The sequence below is a fragment of the Sebastes umbrosus genome, chromosome 14, assembly GCF_015220745.1.
Source record: "Sebastes umbrosus isolate fSebUmb1 chromosome 14, fSebUmb1.pri, whole genome shotgun sequence".
Classification (NCBI taxonomy): Eukaryota; Metazoa; Chordata; class Actinopteri; order Perciformes; family Sebastidae; genus Sebastes; species Sebastes umbrosus.
This window is the reverse complement of record NC_051282.1, coordinates 1891264-1916888: the sequence shown is the minus strand read 5'-3', so window position 1 is coordinate 1916888 and position 25625 is coordinate 1891264. Positions and strand designations below refer to the sequence as shown.

The 25625-nt window shown below is 43.2% G+C and overlaps 2 protein-coding genes across 3 annotated transcripts; both read right to left on the bottom strand.

The window, feature by feature from the left end:
- Positions 1-466: 466 nt before the first annotated feature.
- Positions 467-17045, bottom strand: LOC119501116 (26S proteasome non-ATPase regulatory subunit 11A). The gene is made up of 13 exons (XM_037791254.1): positions 16798-17045; positions 15889-15990; positions 12529-12725; positions 12349-12406; positions 12034-12228; positions 11786-11930; positions 11531-11591; positions 10114-10176; positions 9824-9949; positions 9039-9074; positions 8854-8905; positions 4708-4851; positions 467-1645 (listed from the first exon to the last, which is right to left on the bottom strand). Exons 1-12 carry the CDS (start codon positions 16886-16888, stop codon positions 4709-4711), a joined length of 1269 nt encoding a protein of 422 aa, XP_037647182.1. The 5' UTR covers positions 16889-17045; the 3' UTR covers positions 467-1645; position 4708.
- A 1235-nt stretch (positions 17046-18280) lies between these two features.
- rpain (RPA interacting protein) lies at positions 18281-24349 on the bottom strand. Of its 2 annotated transcripts, XM_037791264.1 has the most exons (7): positions 24141-24349; positions 23495-23701; positions 23010-23082; positions 21906-22017; positions 21678-21741; positions 18680-18820; positions 18281-18406 (listed from the first exon to the last, which is right to left on the bottom strand). In XM_037791264.1, exons 1-7 carry the CDS (start codon positions 24210-24212, stop codon positions 18377-18379), a joined length of 699 nt encoding a protein of 232 aa, XP_037647192.1. In that variant the 5' UTR covers positions 24213-24349; the 3' UTR covers positions 18281-18376. The 2 variants fall into 2 exon arrangements, with proteins under 2 accessions (XP_037647192.1, XP_037647193.1); XM_037791265.1 differs by lacking the exon at positions 23010-23082 and having other exon boundaries at positions 24141-24328.
- Positions 24350-25625: the final 1276 nt, after the last annotated feature.

The following is a 25625-nucleotide window of genomic DNA, read 5'->3' as shown; positions in this document are numbered from 1 at the left end:
GGAGGACAATAAAGTTTTTTTTTTAACATTACAGCATGTAAACATGTTCTAGTAGAAACACAAAATACAAGTATGAACCTGAAAATGAGCATGATATGGAACCTTTAAGCCCTCGGGTCTTCTCATGTTGGACTGAGAGACTGGAAGCTACAGTGACTCACTATCGCCTGTCAAGGTACAAGTGTTTACGCTGTAACCTCTTTAAATCCTGCTGATAATGTTAGTTCATTTTATGAATGTTTTTGAACTAAAATTCTGACCAGATCTTACACATTGCACCTTTAAGTCACCATTTATCCATTACTTTTAGCGAACTGTTGGGACTTGTTTGCTTGCTAACTAGCTTTCATGCTCTCTCAATCATACTGTACTGTTAAGGTGTTTTTTTTTTTTTCAATCAAATCTTTTTTAAATTAATTGCGCAACACCTTTTAATTACCAGGATCCTAAAATCAAACAACTTGCCGGTTTCATTTTTTTTTTATTAGCGTTTGTCTTTCTCTATGTCATATATGGTAAACCCTCGAGTCCTTGCAAAATTTAAGTTCCCAAAAATGTACAGCATGATTTTCTTCGGCGAAACCCGCTCTCTTTTCCGCCCAAACAACTCAGAGTTTCCTCTCCGGTCAAGTCTCAAGCGTCAAAAGCACTTGGTTTGACTGACCGAGCTTTCGGTGGGGCGACGTTTATACAGTTCTTACGCATTATAAAAAAAGGGGGACAGTGTGATACATCGGGCCTTGGATGAACAGAGGTGCTTGGCAATGTTATATACAAACAGGAAGTGGGAGTGCAGGAGGGGTATAGGAGCCCCTCCCCCGTGTGTTGATGAATGTCCTCCTCTCCTTGTGGCATGGTCCCGAGTGGACAGAAGAGCAAATTCCCTGTATGGTCCACGAATCCCAGAATGCCTTGTGAGTGAGTGAGGGTGAAACGGGGTGAGGGGGCAAGGGTCGTAGTAAGGATGTGAAGAGAAGGGAGGGGTTGTTCTGATGGCCGCCGTTGACTGTGGGCCGATTTCTTCAAAACCATCAGAGAAATTCAAACATTCAAGTTTCAGGGCTGGTTGGCAAACTGAACAGAAAGGGTAGAATCCGGTGAGAGACAGAGACCAACCAACCAACCTACGTTTACCCCCAATTACACTCCTTGTTTTTAATATATAATACATGTATGTATAAGTACTGTATACGTATTCTTTATTGTTATTTTACAAGATTCCCTGATGGCCAGCGCAGAGAGAAACAGGGAAAAAAAAGGTGGGAAAGGGAGGCTCGTCCAATTTGACATACAGTAGAAACCAGTGGTGGGAGGAGAAGAGAAGAGGGGCACAGTGCCTGAATTAGTTCACAGGGAGGAGCACATTGAGTCAGATCAACCCCAGTCAGATTGGGAGGAAGAGACGAGAGATGAGGGAGAGCAGAGGAGGGAGGGAGGACTAGGAGGAGCGGCGCGTCCACTCCCGTCGCTGTGTTGTTCCGTCGGGTTGTCTCCGGTTGGTCAGCTGGTTTGTTTGCTTGCTGGGGTGTTAAAGTGTTTGTACTCTCCTCCTCCCCTCGTCCCTCCCCGGGTTGAAGTGAGCGAACGGCGGAGGTGTGACTGGCCCGCGGCGCTCCTGACAGGAGGACCGATGGTTTCGCTCTCTCTGAGGGGGAAGACAAAGACAGGGTTGAAGAAGACGTGTGTTTTTGGTAGGGCTGTCGAAGTTAACGCAATAATAACGCATATTTGTTTAACGCCACTAATTTCTTTAACGCATTAATGCAACTTGCGATTTTTAGGTTGGATGCTGGCACCATATGAAACTTGAAAACTTAAGGACTCCATTGGTACAAACCATGTCAACGCTCCAAACTTGCACTACATTTTGGCAAAGGAAAAACTGGCATGGCTATTTCCAAAGGGGTCCCTTGACCTCTGACCTCCAGATCAGTGAATGTAAATGGGTTCTATGGGTACCCACGAGTCTCCCCTTTACAGACATGCCCACTTTATGATAATCACATGCAGTTTGGGGCAAGTCATAGTCAAGTCAGCACACTGACACACTGACAGCTGTTGTTGCCTGTTGGGCTGCAGTTTGACATGTTATGATTAGAGCATATTGTTTTATGCTAAATGCAATACCTGTGAGGGTTTCTGGACAATATCTGTCATTGATTTGTGTTGTTAATTGATTCACAATAATAAATATGTACATACATTTGCATAAAGCAGCATATTTGTCCACTCCCATGTTGATAAAAGTATTAAATACTTGACAAATCTCCCTTTAAGGTACATTTTGAACAGATAAAAAAAATGTGTGATGAATCGGGATTAACTACTTTAATCAATTGACAGCCCTAATTAGTATACATTGTAGGGACTGTGGATAGGCATGCACCGCTGGAAAAAGCAATTAAGTCTCATCTCAGGCTACATCCACACTAATATCTCCGTGCACACGAGCGTTTTAGCACCGTTTCAGAAATAACCTCTGTCCATACTAATACGCCTGAAAACTCACATCACATCAGCATTCACGCAAAATTTTAATTGTCGCAAATCGTACGAATAATCGCTTGCCTCCTGCGCATGTAGGCAGTGGTAGAATTACAGAATGCAGAATTTAACTGCACAACAGCTGTTAAGCAGAGACAACAAGGTCAGCAACGCTTGTAACTTGTTCCATCCATGTGGAAATGAACCACTGGTGGTTGAGGCTGATGTTGTTTGTTTTCTTCTGGAAAAGGGTCACGTGATAGGGGCGTGTCAAATCAGGGAAATCAGGAAGCGTTGGTGTTTTCAAAGGTCTCCATTTCTGCCCGTCCAGACTAAAACATAATCCCGGAGTCTTCAAACTAATACTGGATCAGCAGCGTTTTCACATCTCTGCTTTAGGGGTTTGAAAATGCCGGAGTAGTGAGGACGCTAGGCATATTATTAGGGCCCGAGCACGAAAGTGCCAGGACCCCAACGGTGTCCTGGCACGAAGTGCAAGGAACCTATTGTTTTTGTCAGTATTATTATTTTTCCGCTGGGAGATCGCGTTTTTGGGACCTTAGCCATCCCCAAAAACTCACCAAAATTGGAACATGCGTCAGAACTGGTGGGAAATTCAATGTTCTGGAGTGACTGGGCTCGGGTGTCTCCAGGGGGCTCCATAGCGCCCCCTAACGTACGCAGTTTTTCCGAGAAAGTTTCTTCGATCTTCACGAAATTCAAGTATGTCATTGCTCACGCCCTCATACCTGGATTAAATGTTTTTGAGATATTTTCGGCCAACAGGAAGTCAGCCATGTTGGACTTCCTGCGTGATTTTAAAATTTACGAACGCATATTTGAAGACTTTAGGATGCACAAAAAATGATGAAACTTTACACGCACATCCAAACTCGTAATTACTTTATTTTAGTGGTGAAATTTTGCTTGGGCGTGGTATGTTGGCTCTCTAGTGCCCCCTTATGTCTTTTAGATTTTGAACATACCTTTAGGTACTCGAAAACTCATGAAATTTGGCAAAATGATAGACACCTGTGAACTTTATGTAAATGTATAGCCATTAGGCTCAGTGTGTTTAGCCGGCTCTATAGCGCCCCCTAACGCGTTGAAATCTTAACTTTCTCAAAGTTGATCCGATATTCATGAAATTTGGTATGCATATCCCACTCATCATTTGAAACATATTCCTAATTGGGTTTCATTAGCTCCGCCCACCCAGAAGTCGGCCATATTGGATTTCATGTCATTTTTAGCGTTTTATAGGACGCGTACTTTAACGAACTCCTCCTACAGATTTAATCAGATCGAGTTGAAATTTGGTCAGGACCATCTTAAGACCTTGAGGATGAAAAGTTATTAAAATCGTGAGTTTTCACTTAACGACCTGACTGTGGCGTGGCGGCCATTTTGAGCAATTCGCCATGAAATGGAAAAATTGATATCCGCGCTCCGGTTTCACCTACAAGTACAAAATTTGGTAGACAGATGTAAGATGTGGAGAGAAACAAAAAAGCCTCTTGGAGGTATGCCCAAAACTCAACAGGAAGTCAGCCATATTGAATTTTATGTGCGATTTTGCCCATTTTTCGCCCATTTCTGGGTTTTTTTGTAGGCCGTGTACTTTAACGAACTCCTCCTACAGATTTGATCAGATCGAGTTGAAATTTGATCAGGACCATCTTAAGACCTTGAGGATGAAAAGTTATCAAAATGGTGAGTGTTCACTTAACGACCTGACCGTGGCGTGGCGGCCATTTTGAGCCATTCGCCATGAAACAGGCAGTTATTGTAACTTAACTGTACATAGTCCGATCTGCCCCAAATCTCTCAGGTATGATGGTGGACCAGTACTGATAACATGCATATGAAAAAATATACTCATAGCCCCGCCCCAAAACGTTAGCCCCGCCCCCTTTCATATCTCATGAACCGTTTATAGTAGAGTCTTGCGGGATGTGTCATATCACTCAGCAGAGAGTGCCTGTTTCATTGGTGAAGGTTATGCCCGCCCCCGACAGCGTGTTCCCCGACGTGCGCGTTCCCCAGACGTGCCCGCGGGGGCGAGGGCCCGTTCATCGCTGCTTGCAGCTTTAATTGTTTTTATCTCTGCACAGTAATAATACACCAAAAGGTATCTCAGCCTCATGGGTTGCTACACCTTGTCATTTATTGAATTATCACACATAGACAGACACCAACGTGATCAGTTGCATCGGGGCTTACCTTATGTTAGCTTCTTGGCTTTGTTGTAGAGCGAGTCCACCACTTTGCTCATGTTCTGAATGGTCTCCAGGGCCGCCTCGTATGTCTTGTCCACCACCGGCTCGTCGAAAACAATCAGCACTCCTTCACCTTGATCCAAAATACCTGTCAGGTAGAGAGGGGGAGGGGAGAGTGATAAGAGGAGGAAAACAGAGAGAGAAAAAACGTTAAAAGGCTGTCGATTACAGACCGGGGTAAAAAAACAAACCATTATGAACTATGATGGCACAAAAACGTCACCGTGAGTGTAAATCTGACTCATGTGCAGGAAACAACCAAACACACCAATATTGACAACAAGTAAATAATAACAGTAATAATTAAAGCTGCAAGCAGCGATGAACGGGCCCTCGCCCCTCCTCGCGGGTCGGGGTTGCTGGCGGGATGCCGACTGACGCGGCCGGGCACCGTGAAACCGAAACTCTGACGAGCGCCATGACGCCTGCCGCAAGGCTCTACGACAAGCGGTTCACGAGTTATGAAGGGGGGCGTGGCTAATGTGTAGGGGGCGGGGATAACAACACCAATTTAACAGGCACTCTCTGCTGAGTGATATAACACCTCCCACAAGACTCTACGACAAACGGATCATGAGTTATGAAAGGGGGCGGGGCTAATGTGTAGGGGGCAGGCATAACCTTCACCAATGAAACAGGCACTCTCTGCTGAGTGATATGATACCTCCCACAAGACTCTACGACAAACGGTTCATGAGTTATGAAAGGGGGCGGGGCTAATGTGTAGGGGGCGTGGCTATGACTATATTTTTGCATTTACATATAATCAGGACTGGACCCTTCTCATACCTGAGAAATTTGGGGCAGATCGAACTATGTACAGTTGAGTTAGGGTTAACCCACTCTCTGCTGAGTGATATGACACATCCCGCAAGACTCTACTATAAACGGTTCATGAGATATGAAAGGGGGCGGGGCTAACGTCTTGGGGCGGGGCTATGAGTATATTTTTTCACATACATGTCATCAGTACTGGACCACCATCATACCTGAGAGATTTGGGGCAGATCGGACTATGTACAGTTGAGTTACAATAACTGCCTGTTTCATGGCGAATGGCTCAAAATGGCCGCCACGCCATGGTCAGGTCGTTAAGTGAACACTCACCATTTTGATAACTTTTCATCCTCAAGGTCTTAAGATGGTCCTGACCAAATTTCAACTCGATCTGATCAAATCTGTAGGAGGAGTTCGTTAAAGTACGCGGCCTACAAAAACCCCCAGAAATGGGCGAAAAATGGGCAAAATCGCACATAAAATTCAATATGGCTGACTTCCTGTTGAGTTTTGGGCATACCTCCAAGAGGCTTTTTTGTTTCTCTCCACATCTTACATCTGTCTACCAAATTTTGCACTTGTAGGTGAAACCGGAGAGCGGATATCAATTTTTCCATTTCATGGCGAATGGCTCAAAATGGCCGACACGCCACAGTCAGGTCGTTAAGTGAAAACTCACGATTTTAATAACTTTTCATCCTCAAGGTCTTAAGATGGTCCTGACCAAATTTCAAATCGATCTTATCAAATCTGTAGGAGGAGTTCGTTAAAGTACGCGGCCTATAAAACGCTAAAAGTGACATGAAATCCAATATGGCCGACTTCTGGGTGGGCGGAGCTAATGAAACCCAATGAGGAATATGTTTCAAATGATGAGTGGGATATGCATACCAAATTTCATGAATATCGGATCAACTTTGACAAAGTTACGATTTCAACGCGTTAGGGGGCGCCATGGAGCCGGCTAAACACGCAAAGCCCAATCGCTTTACATTCACGTAAGGTTTACGGGTGTCCATCGTTATGCCAAGTTTCATGAGTTTTCGAGTATTCCAAGGGTGTCAAAGGCATGTTCAAAGGCTAAAAGACATAAGGGGGCGCTAGAGAGCCAACATGCCACGCCCAAGCAAAATTTCACCACTAAATCAAAGGAATTACGAGTTTGGATGTGCGTGTAAAGTTTCATGAGTTTTTGTGCATCCTAAAGTCCTCAAACATGTGTTCGTAAATTTAAAAAAAACGCAGGAAGTCCAAGATCGCTGACTTCCTGTTTGCCGAAAAAATCTCAAAATCATTTAATCCAGGTATGAGGGCGTGAGCAATGACATACTTGAATTTCGTGAAGATCGGAGTAACTTTGTCTGACAGCCTGCCATCATTAGAGGGCACTATGGAGCCCTGCTGGAGACACCCGAGCCCAATCACTACAGAACTTTGCAATTTTCGCGACTTCTGATGCATATTCCAATTTTCATGAGTTTTTGGGGATGGAAAAGGTCCCAAAAACGCGATCTCGCAGCAGAATAAGAATAATTAAAGCTGCGAGCAGCGATGAACGGGCCCTCGCCCCTACTTGCGCGTCGGGGATGCTGGCGGGACGCCGACCGACGCGGCCGGGCACCGTGAAGCCGAAACTCTGACAAGCGCCACGACGCCTGCCGCAAGGCTCTACGACAAGCTGTTCACGAGTTATGAAGGGGGGCGTGGCTAATGTGTAGGGGGCGGGGATAACAACACCAACTTAACAGGCACTCTCTGCTGAGTGATATGACACCTCCCACGAGACTCTACTACAAACGGATCATGAGTTATGAAAGGGGGCGTGGCTAATGTGTAGGGGTCGGGCATAACTTTCACCAATGAAACAGGCACTCTCTGCTGAGTGATATGACACCTCCCACAAGACTCTACTATAAACGGTTCATGAGATATGAAAGGGGGCGGGGCTAACGTCTTGGGGCGGGGCTATGAGTATATTTTTTCATATACATGTCATCAGTACTGGACCACCATCATACCTGAGAGATTTGGGGCAGATCGGACTATGTACAGTTGAGTTACAATAACTGCCTGTTTCATGGCGAATGGCTCAAAATGGCCGCCACGCCACGGTCAGGTCGTTAAGTGAAAACTCACCATTTTAATAACTTTTCATCCTCAAGGTCTTGAGATGGTCCTGACCAAATTTCAAATCGATCTTATTGAATCTGCAGGAGGAGTTCGTTAAAGTACGCGGCCTACAAAACCCCCCAGAAATGGGCGAAAAATGGGCAAAATCGCACATAAAATTCAATATGGCTGACTTCCTGTTGAGTTTTGGGCATACCTCCAAGAGGCTTTTTTGTTTCTCTCCACATCTTACATCTGTCTACCAAATTTTGTACTTGTAGGTGAAACCGGAGCGCGGATATCAATTTTTCCATTTCATGGCGAATGGCTCAAAATGGCCGCCACGCCACGGTCAGGTCGTTAAGTGAAAACTCACGATTTTAATAACTTTTCATCCTCAAGGTCTTAAGATGGTCCTGACCAAATTTCAAATCGATCTTATCAAATCTGTAGGAGGAGTTCGTTAAAGTACGCGGCCTATAAAACGCTAAAAATGACATGAAATCCAATATGGCCGACTTCTGGGTGGGCGGAGCTAATGAAACCCAATGAGGAATATGTTTCAAATGATGAGTGGGATATGCATACCAAATTTCATGAATATCGGATCAACCTTAGATTTCGACGCGTTAGGGGGCGCTATAGAGCCCGCTGGCGACGCCCGTTCCCAATCACTACAGAACATTGCAATTTTCGACACTCCCGACGCATGTTCCAATTTTGGTGAGTTTTGGGGATGGCTAAGGTCGTCAAAAACGCGTTCTTGCAGCAGAAAAATAATAATCTGCAGAAAAACAATAGGTTTCCTTGCACTTCGTGCCAGGACACCGTTGGGGTCCTGGCACTTTCGTGCTCGGGCCCTAATAATCTGCAGAAAAACAATAGGTTCCTTGCACTTCGTGCCAGGACACGGTTGGGTCCTGGCACTTTCGTGCTCGGGCCCTAATAATAATACCCAGAAAAACAATAGGTTCCTTGCACTTCGTGCCAGGACACCGTTGGGTCCTGGCACTTTCGTGCTCGGGCCCTGTTGGGTCCTGGCACTTTCGTGCTCGGGCCCTAATAATCTGCAGAAAAACAATATGTTCCTTGCACTTCATGCCAGGACACCGTTGGGTCCTGGCACTTTCGTGCTCGGGCCCTAATAATCATATTTAGCTATCTAGCATGACGTGTATACTAGTAGAGCTGCAGACACACTCACCGTGAAACTTCTCGTCCAGGATCATCTGTGATAATTTCCTCTCCACGTCTCCCTGCAAAGCACACACAGTCTGATTGTTGCTATTTCACTGTCAAAATCTAAAGGATTACATCAAACAGGCAACTCATGTATAATGAAAGTGAAAGTCTACACGGAAACGTTGATGAAGATTAGCTAAATCGTACCTCAGATAGTTTGATGAGGGAGGAAATGTGTGCCATCTGTTAGAGAAAAGAAGGACAAGCATAATGATTAAAGACATTACTTACAAAGTATACTCAGTGTTCTTAGTGTGCTTACTAATACTTAGGGATGTCACAAGAACCAATATGGTAAATGGACTTGCATTTATATAGCGCTTTTCTAGTCTTCCAACCACTCAAAGCGCTCTACACTACATGTCAGTATTCACCCATTGATGGCAGAGGCTGCTAAGGTGCCAACTTTGCCCAACAGGATTTAATCTAAATACTCATTCACCCACCGATGGCTATGCTTTCGGGAGCGATTTGGGGTTAAGTGTCTTGCTCAAGGACACATCGAAATGTGACCGGAGCAGCCTGGTATCGAACCACCGACCTTCCGATTGGTGGACGACCTGCTCTATCATCTGAGCCACAGCCGCCACAATACTTCGGTACCAAGTCGATGCCAAAATTCTGAAAATGTGATTGTAACCCCTAACCTGCAGGTACCATAGGTACCGTCAGGGCTCGACATTAACGGCGTCCCGTCGTCCTGATGATAGAAAATGTGTTTGGGAAGCAGTAAACTCACTATTGACGCACCATAATTTTTCCCCGATAATGCTTCATTCCAAACAACAAATCTGTGTTGAAGTCGGCAGGACGACAGCTAGTTAACGTGAGCTGTTGGTTCCATGCAGGACTGTGCTGCTTACCGGCTGCAAACAGCTCACGTCAACTAGCTCTCCGTCTGAATACAGACCGACGTTGAAAAGATGATCTACCTGGACCCTGGAGAAAGGTTCGATGACCCTGATGAGGTTCTGCTCCAGCAGATTGTCATACAGCTTGGTCAGATGAGTGCTGATGATGGGGTCATCCCTCAGCTCGGCTTTGTACTCTGTTAGTGCCTTGAGAGGGGAGGACGGGGGAGGACAGGACAGTTTAATCACAAATGAAAATGATCCAAAAAATGTAAACATGCAGAGAGGCAGACAGTGTACTCAGCAGTTTCATTCATAATGTAACAGCTTCAACACAAGTCCACACACAGCATCAAACTCTGGACACAAACCTTTTCAAAGTCTGCCAGCGACCGGTTCTTGCTGGCTTGTGCCACACATTTCAGTGAGTCTGTCTGTAGAACAAGAATACAAAGGAAAGGTTATGGGCACATACAACATAAATATGTCAATAAATAAATACAGAAAATCCAGCTAATAAAACTAAATCTAACTTTCAATGACTGTTCGCTAAGCCCTTCCCTCTTAGTTACTGTTGATACACCTGTCAAGCTTTCTGCTCTCTAATGGCACATTTTGCAGTTTACAATGACAACAACCATTGAGTTTGCCAGCTGAAATGACAACTGTGGCTGGCAGGTTTTATCAGCTGTAGCCAGCTAGCTAATTAAGCTGTTAGGTAGTTGGTTCAAAACACCAACTCTGTCTTCCAGCTGACTTGTTTTAAAACCAGAACCCTGTGAAAGGGCCTTAATATGTACTTAATGGCTATGTACATGACATTATGCTAAAAAAACTGAGGCTTCCTCCTGCCTGCCCCAGACTTACTGACTGCACACCAAGCAAGAGGAGAGGGAGAAACCCCACGCTGTTGACAGAGGAGGCGCTCACTGGGATTACTCTGAGCAGCATTGGGAATAAATTACAATATAATATATTTAAATAAAGTTCTCGCTCTTTCCCTGATTGTCTGAATAAGTCGCTAAATTTGTTGCTAGTCGCCTTTTTTAGAAATCACGTCTAGCGAGAACACCGGAGTGTGTGTGTGGCTGTGACAACAGTTGGCTACTGTCTGTGCCGCAGTGTGCGCGACGTGAACCATTGTGCGCCACATGCGTGTAAATTTGGCCGGCACAGAATCGGCCGTATCCGATACTGATCGGCCGGTCACCGGTCACGGCTGATCAAGCTGATAATCAGCCGATTCCGGTCACCGGCCGATCGAACGGTGCGTCTCTACCCCAAAGTCAATAAAGAGCAGGGCAGAGCTGCTACCGTTAGCTTAAACTCTCCATTCCACAGAGGTGAATATCTCACAGTGGGTGTGCTCATCAGGAGCAGGGCTTTATTTGAACTTAATCTGTAACCCCACAAATGAATGTAGTTTGTTGATGATGTGTTCCTGGCCGGGGAGATGTCTGGTTAGGTAGGTAGTATGCTAGTTAGCCAGACATGCTAACATTTGCAGCTTCCTTTAGAGCAGACAACGATACCGTTTAATCCATTCCTTACACATTGGCTCCTGTGTTGTCAGTTTTGGAAAGGCAATATAAACACCACCCTTCACACTCTATAATTGCAGAGAAGCTCATCTTCACCATGTAGAGAACTGCAGAGCTAGACAGACCTGTCATGCCTACTTATGGTGGCTAAGCTATGATTCAACAACTGTTGTTCAGGGGAGGGGTTTAACAAATGGTCAGCTAAGTTTAAATTAGAATTCAAATGCTTAGGAATAAAGAGAGATACCTGTCTGCCAGCGTGCCGCAGAGCTAGCTTGCCACTGATGAGGGACTGGACATCCTCTGGCCTGAAACACAAACAACAGGCATCAAGACACAGCAGGACAAAAAGCTTACACCCAGTCTGGCTTCTCTTGTCAACAAACTGACAACGGAGTCGCACGTCTTACATTAAATGTATTAAAACCCAATATTCCATGCATACTGGCTGGATATGGTGCTGAGCATGCGTTTGCATGTATCTGTGTAGTATACCACTTACAAATTGAGCATGATTTTGCAGAGCAGCATGTATTTGAGGGCTGTGATGGCTCTGGGGCTGTCAATGGAGTCATAGCCCTCAAAGGCCTCGTAAAAGTAGGAGTAAGCCGTCTTCCAGTCTTTCTCCTCCGCCGCGTGAATGATCCCTGGAAACAACCAAACACACATAAATGTATATACTATACATATATATATATATATATAGCTACATGCAGCTGAGCAACAGATACCCCACAACAGCGATTGTACCTGACTGCATGTCTAAAGCAGCTTGTAGTTTGGGTGGGCAGTAGATGGCGTTGGCGGTCGTCCTGGCGGAGGTGAGGGCGGCGCGGGCCTTGGGCAGGTTGCTAAGCCCGTGGTATGTCTTACTCTCCAGCAGCTGGACCTCCACCAGCAGGGCCTTGTCGTCCATCTTCTTCAGCTCCTGCAGCAACTGGGTGCCTGAAAAAGGAGGCAAGTTTAGAGTCAACGCAATAATTCAGTACGTTTTGACATCTTTTGACATCTACACTTTCTGTAATATTCAAGGAAATTAAAAACTCCAGGAGATTCAACACTTACCGAGTTGTAGTGCCTCCTGGTAGCACTTTGTGTCGAAATACAGTGAGATGAGACGAGCCTGAGGAGAAAGGAGAAAAAACACCATTTTAGGGCCCGGGTCTACAACTTGTTTGAAAACCAGAAAAGACGACAGACAAACCGCTGGGTGTGAACAAACCCTGCGACACCACTGATTCTCACCTCTAGAGCCTGTCTGAGGAAGGTCCTCTTCTCGACCTTGGCCCACTCTATGCACTCCAGGCAGAGCTCCACCTCCTGACCCGTGGCAGCCTCCATGTCCAGGAACAGGTCCAGCAGGGAGCGGACCAGCCGGGCTGCCTTGGCCTTGGAGATGGAGTTAAGGAAGGGGCGTACATATTTCAGCAGACCCCCGAGTTCTGAGAGGAGAGTGGGAGGATAAGAAAGACGTATAGTACACAAGTATGTATAAGTCAATCTGCCACAATGGCTGGTAAATGCAAAAATGTGATGCAGGTAAACAGAGTTGCAAAACACTAAATAACACAATATTTGATAGTGCGGGGTACAGATATGGAACGCCAAAATACACATAATCAAAAGCGCTGTATCCTTGGAAAATGTTTAAATGAAATTGTCATCGCATTCAATCCATGATGTCTAATTAATTCTTGACGGGTTTATTTTTATGTATATGTATGTAAGTATGTATGTATATATATATATATATATATATTCTCTTCTTTGATTTTTGTTCTGTTTGTTTTTTTCATATAGTTATTTGTTTTTCTGCTTAATTTGTGTGCTTTAGTTGTCATTTTTTGTATTATTTTTAAATTATGTTAGCTTCATTTTCTTTTGTTTTACTCCTCACGTTGAGGGGAGGTCCGTTGTATAAGCCTGTGGCTTCTTGACTTCTCCGGTCACATTTCTTATTTTTATCTAGATTTTATGAAGTTTTATGTATGTGCAAATAAATAAACATAAACATTTTACAAGAACACACTAATTCCAAATTGTTTCCCAACTGATACAATGACACATGATGTTTAAACCTTCGCCAGCTAATATCTTCCTTGCATAGTGTTTTGTTTTTGTTTTTAAAAGGCAGACGGATCCTTGGACATTTTATAGCAGATTTGCTGACAGGGATTAAATCTAAACCTAGACTAAAGAACAAATTCCTTAAAGATGTCCTGGTCTAGTACTACGTTAACTCCATGTCTTAATCCTTGCATTTCAGTTTTAGTAACATCACTAAAAGGTACTTTCAAACAACTATAACTATCAAAAGCTTTACAGCATTTTGATACAAATATTTAAACACAAACACTTGCTACAGTTTGATTCATTGCTTGAACCTGTGCTCATGTGCATGTATTAAAAAATATATATTTTTGCTGAATTTTCATCCGACAGCCAAATAATGAAATAATAAATAAAAAGCCTGACACTTAAAGGAGCAATATGTAGCACTGACAGCTAGCATTTAAAAGGAGTATCAGCAGTCCAAATTCAAAACAATGGAGCCGTGGCCCATCAGCTCCTCCGGTGTGACTGATAGCAGTTAGCACACGTCTTCGCAATTTGAGGGTTACCTTCTAGTCACGACTGCGTTAGCCTCTGGCCACCAGCAGTAGTTGGAATCACTTCTCCGTCTGTATGTCTCAAATACTCGCTACCTTGATAACCCAGCTGCACACGGACCCCGGAGAGATGTGCCGAGGCTTTTCAGGTCGGGCAGAATCTAACACTAACGTTATCTCTGTTGATCCAGTTGGTTAGCTTGCTTCCATGGTTGCAGAAGGCTGTGTTTGTATGCCAATTTGTTTCATATGTGGCAACGGGGTGTTGAAATGGGCAGTGGACGGGATCACACCAGCCAAAACAAAAACAGACGTTTCGGACCAGAATGTAAATTGCAAAGGAACTTACTGGCTTTAGACTTACACTTAGCATGTTCCCTTAATCGCTGATGACATATCATGGACATTTGATGATTTATTACAGTAAATATGTTACATATTGGTTGGTTAATGAAAAGTTTAATGTTGTAATAAGATATTAGGTCAATGGTCACAGTTGCAGTCTGCACAAAAATGGTCAATGACATCAAAACTCCCTCATAATAAAGCCTGGTAAGGCAGGACATGATTTGTCAGATTTGTCTGATTGTCCACTCATATTTCTTTGAAACTTTGAGCTTCATAAAATTCTGCTGCATGCAAACAAGGCAGCTAGTGCATTCAGCAGATGAGGTGATCAGTTAACATTTACATTTGACAGACTCTCTCCTCTTAAAAGGTGGAGTCAGCGATTCTGGAGAAACATTGTTGATATTTGAACTCAACACCCAAACAGATACTAATAATAGATTTACGGTCCCTCTCACTCCCACTACCTTTCTCTTTTAATTAGGGCTGTCAAAGTTAACACAATAATAACGCGTTAACACCATTAATTTCTTTAATGCTTTAACGCACTTCGATCTTTCGGAGGTTGCAGCGGACTCAGATGTAATACTAGAATGAAGATACTGGTATCATGTGAAACTAAAAACTAGTTTTTTAGTTTGTTACCAACTTGGCAACTTTTTTGCTATATTTATCGTCTTTTCAGACCCTCTTGGCGACGTTATTTCTAAAAAGCGAGAAATTAATTATTCAACTAGAAAATTTAAGGAATCCATTAGCACCAACCATATCATGCTAGCTTGTTGCAAAGGAAGCTAAACAACACTCCAAACTTATGCTAAATCTTGGCGAGGAAAAATTTGCATGTCCATTTTCAAAGGGGTCCCTTGACCTCTGACCTCCAGATGTGTGAATGTCAATGGGTTCTATGGGTACCGACGAGTCTTCCTTTTACAGACATGCCCACTTTATGATAATCACATGCAGTTTAGGGGCAAGTCATAGTCAAGTCAGCACACTGACACACTGACAGCTGTTGTTGTCTGTTGGGCTACAGTTTGCCATGTTATGATTAGAGCATATTGTTTTATGCTAAATGCAGTACCTGTGAGGGTTTCTGGACAATATCTGTCATTGTTTTGTGTTGTTAATTGATTTCCAATAATAAATATATACATACATTTGCATAAAGCAGCATATCTGCCCCCTCCCATGTTGACAAGAGTATTAAATACTTGACAAATCTCCCTTTAAGGTTCATTTTGAACAGATAAAAACTGTGTGATCAACTTGCGATAAATCACGATTAACTAAGACCAAACAGAGTCAGGGCTGTGTATGAACACCAGAGTTTTTTTCCAGCGCCCACATAGAACAGACAGCTAGCGGACAGTGAGGAGATATTCTCAGAATTTAACAAAAAGTGGATTGGATTAGAATTGCTCCTTTAAAAGCCTTGCTGCTCAGCATTCACAATTTGACAACATTATCAGATCAAGTGACAAAAAGCATAAGTCACAATTTCTCAAATTTCAAGTGTTGCTCTCTTATAAAAAAAAGAACGATCCAATCAGACCAATGTCCAAACTTCCTCATGTGGTTTGACTGAGCTTGTAGTGATACAGTATGATATAAAGCTTTTGTGTGTGTCTGGACATGATGTTGTTACCTGCAGCCTGTCCTGTCTTGGCCAGCAGCCCACCGAGCTCCAGGATGCTCTGCTCTTTAACACGCACCGCCTCCTCATCACTCTCCTGGATGTCCCGCTTCACTACAACACACACACATATAATGATGATGTAATCTGATCCGTATTGACACAAATCACCGTGATATACCAACAGTGACAATGCTGATGTTACACTCTATCCATCTGTCTCTAGAGACTAGTATTAAGTCACTATATATGCATATATCATGGAGAGGTTGGATCTGTCTCTAGAGACTAGTATTAAGTCAGTATATATATATATATATAAGTATATATATATATATATATATACTTATATATATATATATATATGAATGGGTTGAAAGGCAGGCAGCCAGGTGACGAAGCTGTCACATTAAACAATAAACGATCAGAACATAATTCCGATGTAATAATCCACATCAGACATCAGATGGTACATGAACATCAACTGTAGGTTGTGGCACAGTAGCTGGTGTTGACAGAGTCAACTCAGTTTCACGTTGATGTCCAGGTCGGCCTGACTGACATCTGACCAGACGAGCTGTTAGCTGCTAACAGCGGTGGCTGCATGCTAATGCTAACGCTAACTAGCCAGCTGTCACACTAGCTGCTGTCAAATGAATGAGTCGGGCTAGCTACCGTTAGCTTGTCTGCTAAGCTAGCCGGTATGCTGCTAGCCGGCTAGCCCGCTGCTGCTGACTCACTGTGCAAGCAACGAGAAGAGAGAGCCGGCCAGCACTGGGCGTGCTAACTTAGCTTAGCATGCTAACTTAGCTTAGCATGCTAACTGTAACTGCTCCCCATCTGATGGAGGGCTGTACAGCTCCGGTGTCTGAGCGGATGCTTATTGTCTCTCTAGTGCCGTATTGTGTCGGTTATATTTACCTATAGAATGTAAGATATCGATAGAGGCATTCCGGTCTGTTCCCAGAAGAGACTGTGCTCTCTGAAACTCAGCCACTGCCGCGGCTGCCATCTTTCCTCTCTCTCTGCCTCCGCTCTGACTCGGCTCTACTCGGCTCTGACTCGGTCTGCCTCGTTGTTTTCCGGTCAGGTCGTTCTCTGACTCGGCTCTGCCTCGTTGTTTTGCGGTCAGGTCGTTCAAATCACGGTTCACATGGTCGGAGCAATGCTGCCCTCTACCGGTGATGGAGAGTTCTGCACGCCCAGATGTGCATGCACTTGCAAAACACTAGTGGACTATTGGACTGTCGGGTTCATAAACGTAAATGTATATTCTATTTTATTGTCACACATTGTACATAACGCAGCACATAGTGAAATTCAGCTACCGCATTTAACCCATCCTGATATATATATATTGGGAGCAGTGGGCAGCAACTATACAGCACCCAGGGAGCAGGTTTAGGTGATCAGTGCCTTGCTCAAGGGCACCGCGGCAGTGCCCAGGAGTGCCACTGGCACCTCTCCGGCTACCAGTCCACACTCAACACTCGGTCCGTGCAGGGACTTGAACCGTAAACCCTCCGGTTCCCAAGCTGAGTCCCCGAAGACTGAGCTACTGCCGCCCCAATTATTTTTGCATTAATTCTGATAGATTTGATAGACGTTTATAGCTTATGATTATGTGGAGTGATCAAGGTTTCTTTGCACGCTAGGAACAGAGTTTCATTGATTGGATAAGTCTGAAATTTGCAGGGTTTTCTTAATTAATCTGGCAGTATTTCCACAGGCGAAGTTTCCTTGTCCTTATGTTATAATTAGATCTTTAGCCACATGCCAAGAAATTAACATTGAATATGAAATTAAGATGAAGTTGCCATAAATATGTGCTGGTAACTCCACTTGATCTGACAGACAAAAGCGTGGATGCATTATCGCCGGAGCTGATTTTGTAGCTGCGGAAATATGTATCCCCTAGTATTCAGAGTGAAATTCACTCTGTCAAGCCAGAGAAGCCCAACAAATACAGGGAAATGTTGCATCAGCCAAAAAAGACATTTCAAAATATAAATATGTTTTCTTGAAATCATTTGTCCATCTGTAGTGTGCACTGTAATAGAAGCGTTGCATTTTGGAGCTTACAGTTACATAGGTGGTTAGGGACAAATTGAAAAGGTTGACTTGTCGGCCAGACTCCAGTCAGCAACTTCAGGTCCATTACCATCCTCAAACCATAGAATCACACACAGTATTATACCTCAGACAGGAGGCAAATAGAGTGAAGTTTCAGCAACTTCTAGAATGGAAGTTCAGCAGTCTTAAGTAACTTGAATTTCCTAATTGTTTCCATGAAAATACTTGGCACTAGTAAAATGATGCATACACTACATTCATCATGACCATTGGTTATGAAATGGTAGTCAGAGAGGGGGTAGCAGACCGTACAATAAAGAGCATCAACACATTAAATATAAAAAATAGTCTTTATTTCACAAAACAACAGAGAGCATAAAACAGTAAAACTCAAAATCAGACGAGTTAAGGTCACTCATAGCTGCTTTCACAGGACAATGGACAGGTAGTCACACACCTGGAAGCAGAGAAAACAGTAAAGTTGTGATGGCAAAGAATCCATCCGTCACCAGTGACACTACTGTTATTGTGTGTCATACCGATTATTATTCTATTGGAGAAACTGGGTCAGTCTAGTAGCAGAGAACATATGTGGGCAACAGGCCAGTACATACATAACAACAGGGAAAATACAGCACTTCATTACAACAAAAGGGCCTAAAGGCCAATGGAAAAAATCCTCTGAAGCACAGTTGAAACGTCTGTACAAAAGACTTGGCAGTGACCGTACCTTGCAGCTTATCATCAGGTTGGGGGAGCTGTCTGTGTTGGGAGCTACAGAGAAAACAGGGTTGTGGAGACAGTCCTCCATGTGCTCCGACACCCTGGACTCCAGAAGAAGCCGCAGGACATCGGGGGTGATGTTCTGATTCTAAAGACGAGGTGTACAACATGCAGCATCTTAAGCAAAGCCATTACTTAATTACTCAATTGAACCCTGGGCTTTTTTTGCTCTCTTCCTTTACATACTGGCTTTTAATAGTCACCACATGTGTAACCAGGCATGACATATATCCAACTATACCCTTTAAGAAAAACTAAAACTAAATTAAAATGATATTTCCTGGTCAAAAAACGAATAAAAATAAAATAAAAATGAAAGCAACTTAATTTCAGTTTTATTTTTTTAGCTATAATATATCAGTACCGAAAAAAGGAGACAGCACGAATCTCCGTCAACTCTTGTGACATTGAACCACAGAAACCGAATGGACTCGGCATTCCAGGAGATGGCGCTATGCCACCACTGCATCACATCGGACACTAAAACAGCACGAACATTAAACATTATGGCCATTCCTACACAGTTCTCCAACCATGTATTTTGTATGTATATGTAGCTACATACTTCTGAGCCATTATACCTGTCCCTAACAAAAACAAAAACTAATTGAAAATTCAAAACTATTATAACCATGACTCCTGTTTGGGGGATAATCATGATTCAAGTTTTAAAACTCTAAAATGGAAAATACTGTATAATGTTATTTTGGCCTGTATATTATGTATTATATATTATATTTAGGCAATTTTGCATTATTAAAAGTGTGCCGAATTAGCTATTAGCAGTTCCTATATATATATATATAGATATAGATATAGATCACACCGGCAATATTTGCCCTATCTGTTTATATCACGTTTATAGCTTATTTTGTATATTGGTAGAAATTCAATTTGTTATTCTTATTTTATTCTAACGTTTTTATCTATTCTTTTGTTTTTATACTGTTTGACTTTCACCAACAAAACCAAAGCAAATTCCTATTGTATACTTCTTACACCTGGCAATAAACACGATTCTGATGTCTGTGTGTTCAGATTTGCCTGAGTTATGAGTGACAGGTGTCCTCATTTGTCCCTTATTTTTGATAGGATAGAGCAGGGGTAGGTAACCTTGGACACCAGTGGCACACTAGCAATAAGTGTGCAAGAGAGTTTTGGAAATGTTGTAGTGCCCTCTCATCTGCATGCCAAACGGCCTCTTTCACAGCCATTGGAAGTTGTGCGGCCTGTTAATTACCGTAGTTTGATTGATTTTTGTCCCCACCCTCATCAGCGAAGACCCGCCCTACGCTGCCTCTGATTGGCTAGTACTCGTCTTCACAGAATTTATCAAATTTGTTGCTGAAGAACAAGACTTGTTGAAGGTTGGTAGGGCTGATGATTTTAACTCAGATATGGATGTTTTCATACGCATGGCAGCCTTTTTGTATAGCTCTCATACAGAATTACTGTGCAATGTCCAGAATTATTTCTTTTAAATGTTGCTATGCACGTTGCCTATACAGATGGAATAAAATGACAGATTGGTTGGAGATTTTCATTTTGATGTAGTGTCATATGGTGCCTTCAAAAATGGAACTCGTGAGCCGTGTTCACAACATGGGAAGTCTAGTACAAGATATGCTTGGCATTCAGGTGGTTAACTCGTGATAACGCCGCTGCTAACCAACGGCAATATTAACGTTACTGTCGGCATCTAGAACAATTTAGCCAGCTAGCAAGCGGGTAACATAATACAGGAAATGCAAAGGCATAATGACAGAGGAAAGAGATGAGGCCGGTGAGAATATCAACATTTTCCTCAGACATATTATACAATTACATAGAATTACAACATACGACTAAAATTACTAATATTCACTTATTATGTACCGAAAAATAAACTTCCATGTCCTCCGCCATTTCTGACAACGTCAGTAAACACGTCACAACTCGTGAAGCTTTCAGAAACCACATGGGATGGGGGGGCGTTCATATGGACTCTTCTAGTGAACACCGTAAACACAAACCCATTTGAAGGCACCAACTATTAAAGGGACTGTTTGTAATTTCTTACACGTATAAATCATTGTGGGTCGGTGTCCCATGCTCGCTCGCGTGTTGCTACGCTGTTCAGACTCAGACTCCAACACAAACTACAGTGAAGCACCAAAACCTCTTGGTTGTATCTAGTGAAGCCCGTCTGTTAAACAGTGTTGGCCGCGGTCGGAGGATGCGGGGGAGACCGTAGCTTTGGTCTCCAGGACCGAAGTCTCTGAGGTACTCTGCTCCTCTGCCTGCCTTCACTCACACACCGCGCTCGTTCTCGCTCCACTCTCACGTGCATGCGCGCGCACTCCACACTGCAGAAGAGTTAGTAGCTCTGAGAATATCTAGTGAATGTTCAGTGGACGTTTGTGCAGAAATAACTGCTGCACCTCCTCCAGACCAACAGAGGTTTCCCGTGTCTTGTGAAGTGACGGGGCTCCGCAGAGAGAAACGTTATCGTCTCCGACCAAAACTCCGGTGTCTCCCCTGTTCCTTCTGACCGCGGTCGGGAGGCTGAGGCAGGAAAAGCCAACACTAGGATCAGCAGTGATTCATGGAGAGACCTTCGTCTGGTCAGCTAACATTACTGCCAAGCAGCTGAAATATAGAGTGATATTGTGCTTTTAGCTGACGTGTGTCGCCTCACTGTGTTGAGCGATGCTCGTTCATGTCTATGTACAGCGAGGACAAGTGTGAGCAACAGGACGCTGACTTTCGTTGACTTAACGGCCACAGGTGTCGTTGTTAACAAGACATTTCTGATTCTTACAAAGTCCCTTTAAACTGAACGTTATCCTTAATGTTGATGTATTGTTGTGAGCCATACACTGATTCACAAAAACATTTTTTAAAAATGGCACTTCATATCAATAAGGTTGCCGACCCCTGGGATAGAGTTTATCAAACGAACTAACCTTAGTGTTAATGTACAGTCCACAGGGGCAGGAGATGAAATAGTTGTTGATGGTCAAGTTGTTCCTGCCAGACAAAAAAAAACATGCTAAAGTTGAATCATAAACTATCACTGGTTGAAAATTGTGTTAGTGTGACTTTAGATTAGTATTAAAAATGAGTAGATAAATATGCAAAAATATCATCCTTTGTCACTATGTTATGTTATAGCAGTCATCTGCAGGACTCACGTGTGACATATGGGGCAAATAATATGCGTCTCCTCCATCCCCTCCACAACAGATGATATGCACTGCTGCTCAAACTGCAGGTTCCTCTCGTATTCTTCAATAATAGACATTTCTGGGGCACAAAGAAGAGGATACACAACATTAGTAGGGACTCAAAAGCAACATCTTCCTTGTTTCCAGTGCATCCGCAGATATATCTCAACCCTGCTGCAAGTAAAACTGTATAGAATAATTTACAGATCCATTTATTTTACTGGACATTCGTCTTAATATCTACAGTCAGGAGTTTGGATTTAAAGCTGGAGTAGGCAGGTTGGAGCAAATATGACTAAAAATGATCATGTTCCTCTGTGTCCTACGGTGCTCCTAATGGCATCTGCAAGATGTCACAGACCGGAGGAAAACAACCAATCAGAGCTGAACTGGAGCCTTGCCGTCTCTGAGCAGCTGTCAATCACTCGCAAACTTTGTTCAAACGGTCAAACTAGGAAGCGTTGATCAAATATGAATCAATATTCTGTTACTGTAATGCCTATTTCTTTTCTTACTTATTACTTTTTCAGAAACATCTTGTAGTGCACTGTTTAGCTGTAACATGAGAAAGTTTGTTACCCGGCCGCCATGTTGAGATCTGCTGAAGAAATACCAAGCACCGCCCACCAGTCGGAGCAAACTTTCTCATTTTATAGCTAAACAGTACACTACAAGATGATTCTGAGAACATTTTATTTGAGAAATAGGCATTACAGTAACAGAATATTTATTCATATTTGATCAGCGCTGCCTAGTTTGACCATTTGATCAGAGATTGATTGACAGCTGCCTCCGTTGAATGAACAGCCAATAGGAACGCTCTCTCTCTCTCTCTCTCTGAAATGACCTGTGATTGGTCAAAGTCTCCCGTCACGGGCTAGATTTTCTAAAGCCTGAAAACAGAGCCATGAGGAGGAGCAGAAGTCTAGTTATCTGTCAGAACACTTGAATTACAATATGCTGAAAGGTTATTATGGATTTTTTGCCCAATGATGCCAAAGATATTCTGCCTACTGCCACTTTTAACCCCGCCCCACCAAAAAATTTAAATGATTTATAGAAATGTATTACCATGAGACATTAGTTCCTGTTGGATTTCTTCCAGTACTGCTAGTTCATCGTACTCCTTCATGACACTGAACATCTGCTTATAAAAGAAGAGACAGCAGACCTCCACTAGGTTATACTGTAAAACTCATACAGATAATTCAACTCTACAAGTCCACTCCACATGATGACACCCCAGGTCTTTGCTCTCCAATTCACTCATTCATTATTGAGTGCAGTTCTTGATTTGCTGATTTCTTTTGAAGACAGACTTATTGTGAAACTGTGTTTTTATCAAAGGCGCAGTGCGATCTACACAGTACAGGGAGCTCTCTCTGGGACCACACACACCTGACAGAGCTCAGAGTTACACAGAGAGAGACCCAGAGACAAACAGAAAGACAAGAGACAAGCCTAGAAATAGCTAACGTTACAGAGAGCCAAGAGTAGAGAAAGTATACCTAGTTAGAGAAAAAGAGCGAGAGAAATAGTGACAGAGAGAGACCGACCTCTGCCATGCCCTCTGACCCCTCTGACCCCCACAGCGAGGCCAGTCTCCGGTCCTCTGCCTGCAGGGCAGTCCACTCCTCCTCCATCACCTCCTGGACGATGACGGAGGCCCCGGAGCCGGAGCCCCTCTGCTGCTGGCTCTCTCCCACCTGACGGTATCTCTGCAGCAGCCTGGACCGGCTGTTCTTCAGCCTGTCTACACAGCGCTGCAAGAGACAACACATACAGACCAGAAGTGTTAAAGACTGAGAACCAAGAAGCAGCTGCGCCTCCACATGCTTAGATATTTAACAATATCCTCCTCACAAACACTTACCATACACTTCCACGCAACACACACACACACACACACACACACACACACACACTTGTCTTTTCTGATATATTTACTGTATTGTTATTATATATATCTTGTCCTAATTGTTTTGTTATCACTATGATGTAGTCATATTATGTCTTTATATTAAACTAGTCTCTAGGTGGAGGCTTCAGATCAGCCCAGTGGGTTGTTTGTCTCTTCCTGCACTGAATATTATTCATTTATTTCTTTGTTATGTTGCATTGTCTGAAATTGTGCAAAACAAATAAACAACAAACATGCTAACGCTAGCTAGCTACCTGACAAGTTAACGTGCTGTCTCTCACCTGGCGGTAGGTTTCTTTCCATGGCGGAGTCGTCCCTTTATAAAGTGAGCGGTGTCTGTGCAGAGCATCCATCTCTACTGCTACTGGCGAGGGTAAAGTGACATCAATAAAAAGACTTGTTCCAAACTAACTGGCTAACATTGAGGAAGACTTCTAAACCAAAACACTTCAGCTTTTAACCCCGTGACCCGGAAGTTGATTTGCGCTGCGGCGGATTGCATGGTGGGATATGTAGTTCTGTGCTGCCAAAAAATGGTTGAACTGCCAGCAGAATGCCAGCAGCAGTTATGAAGGTAGGAATGACTCAGAGACAAATGCCATAGTCGGGATTTTAGAAAATGAGTCCAACTGTGAAAGAGTGAGTGAATAAAGAGTTTTTCTTGTGCAAATTTGATTTCTTTACATGCTCTGAATGCTGTTTCAAAGCCAGTAATAACATCATAGTGTAGATTTATTATTAACGACTACAATATTTATTAATGAAGTCGTAATTGTTGTGTTAGCCTAAAAGTGGTAAAACTTTAAGTCTAAAATTGTGGAATCAGCCTATAAAGTATCAACCATGTGTTGGAAAAACAATCAAACGATTTAAAAAAAATAGTACTTTGTCTAATTGGATTTCTATGCACAGTCTATTTGAATACAGTTGAACCATCAGAAACTACTAACTACCTCAGATGAACCTACTCCCAAACACTGCATAACCACCATGGTTCCACATGTTTTTTCCAGTTTACTACAAATCAAATGTTGCTCTACTTTACATTTCCACCGACTATTTTCCAAGTCATGGTTTAGTGTTTTATATGTTCAGTTTGATTTTTTTTTTCTTTTTCTTTCTTTTTTCTCCAATTGTTGCCACGCAATAATCAACTTGCAGAGGACTGAACCTTGCTTAAAGGTGACATATTATGCGAAATGCACTTTTTCATGGCTTTTCAACATAAATATCCCCGGTGTGTAGAAACAATAAAGACCACCCTCACTCAATAAAGACCACCCTCACTCTTTTTCTCCTGCTCCATCTATCAGAAAAGTAGTCATATTTGCTGCTGGATATGATGTCCCGTAGGGTGCTGCAGGAATGAGTCCTAAAACCCAGAAATGAGTTAGTATTTTAGCAATTCCATGTCCCTTGTCTTGAAGTCATAGGATTTGGCACCATCTAGTGGTGTGGTTGCAGATTGCAACCAACTGAGTACCCCTCCGCTCACTCCTCCCTTTCCAAGACTGTGGTAACGTGAGTCGTAGAGTGCAAAACCGTGGTAACGCCGTTCACCTCGCTCAGAGGCCTACCTTACCATATAACACGACTTTAGGAGCAACGGAAGTCAGACGGCGGCTGGCGGTACCACAGGATTTGCACTCTGCAACTCACGTTACCGCAGTTTCACAAGCCGGTCGGAGAACTACGGTGGCCTTCAAGTAATATAAAAACGTGAAAGGCTCTCTCTAGAGCCAGTGTTTGGTTTGTCTGTTCTGTGC

Bases quoted from the DNA above. Each gene is read 5' to 3' on its own strand.
- LOC119501116 (XM_037791254.1), bottom strand. From the start codon at position 16,888: ATGGCAGCCGCGGCAGTGGCTGAGTTTCAGAGAGCACAGTCTCTTCTG. The intron at 12,407-12,528 runs GTGAGAATCAGT...CTTTCTCCTCAG, and splicing joins TCCTCAGACAGGCTCTAGAG to GCTCGTCTCATCTCACTGTA. The intron at 4,852-8,853 runs GTGAGTGTGTCT...TCTACCTGACAG, and splicing joins CCTGGACGAGAAGTTTCACG to GTATTTTGGATCAAGGTGAA.
- rpain (XM_037791264.1), bottom strand. From the start codon at position 24,212: ATGGATGCTCTGCACAGACACCGCTCACTTTATAAAGGGACGACTCCG. The intron at 21,742-21,905 runs GTGAGTCCTGCA...TTTGTCTGGCAG, and splicing joins ATTTGCCCCATATGTCACAC to GAACAACTTGACCATCAACA. The intron at 18,407-18,679 runs GTACGGTCACTG...CTCTGCTTCCAG, and splicing joins ACCTGATGATAAGCTGCAAG to GTGTGTGACTACCTGTCCAT.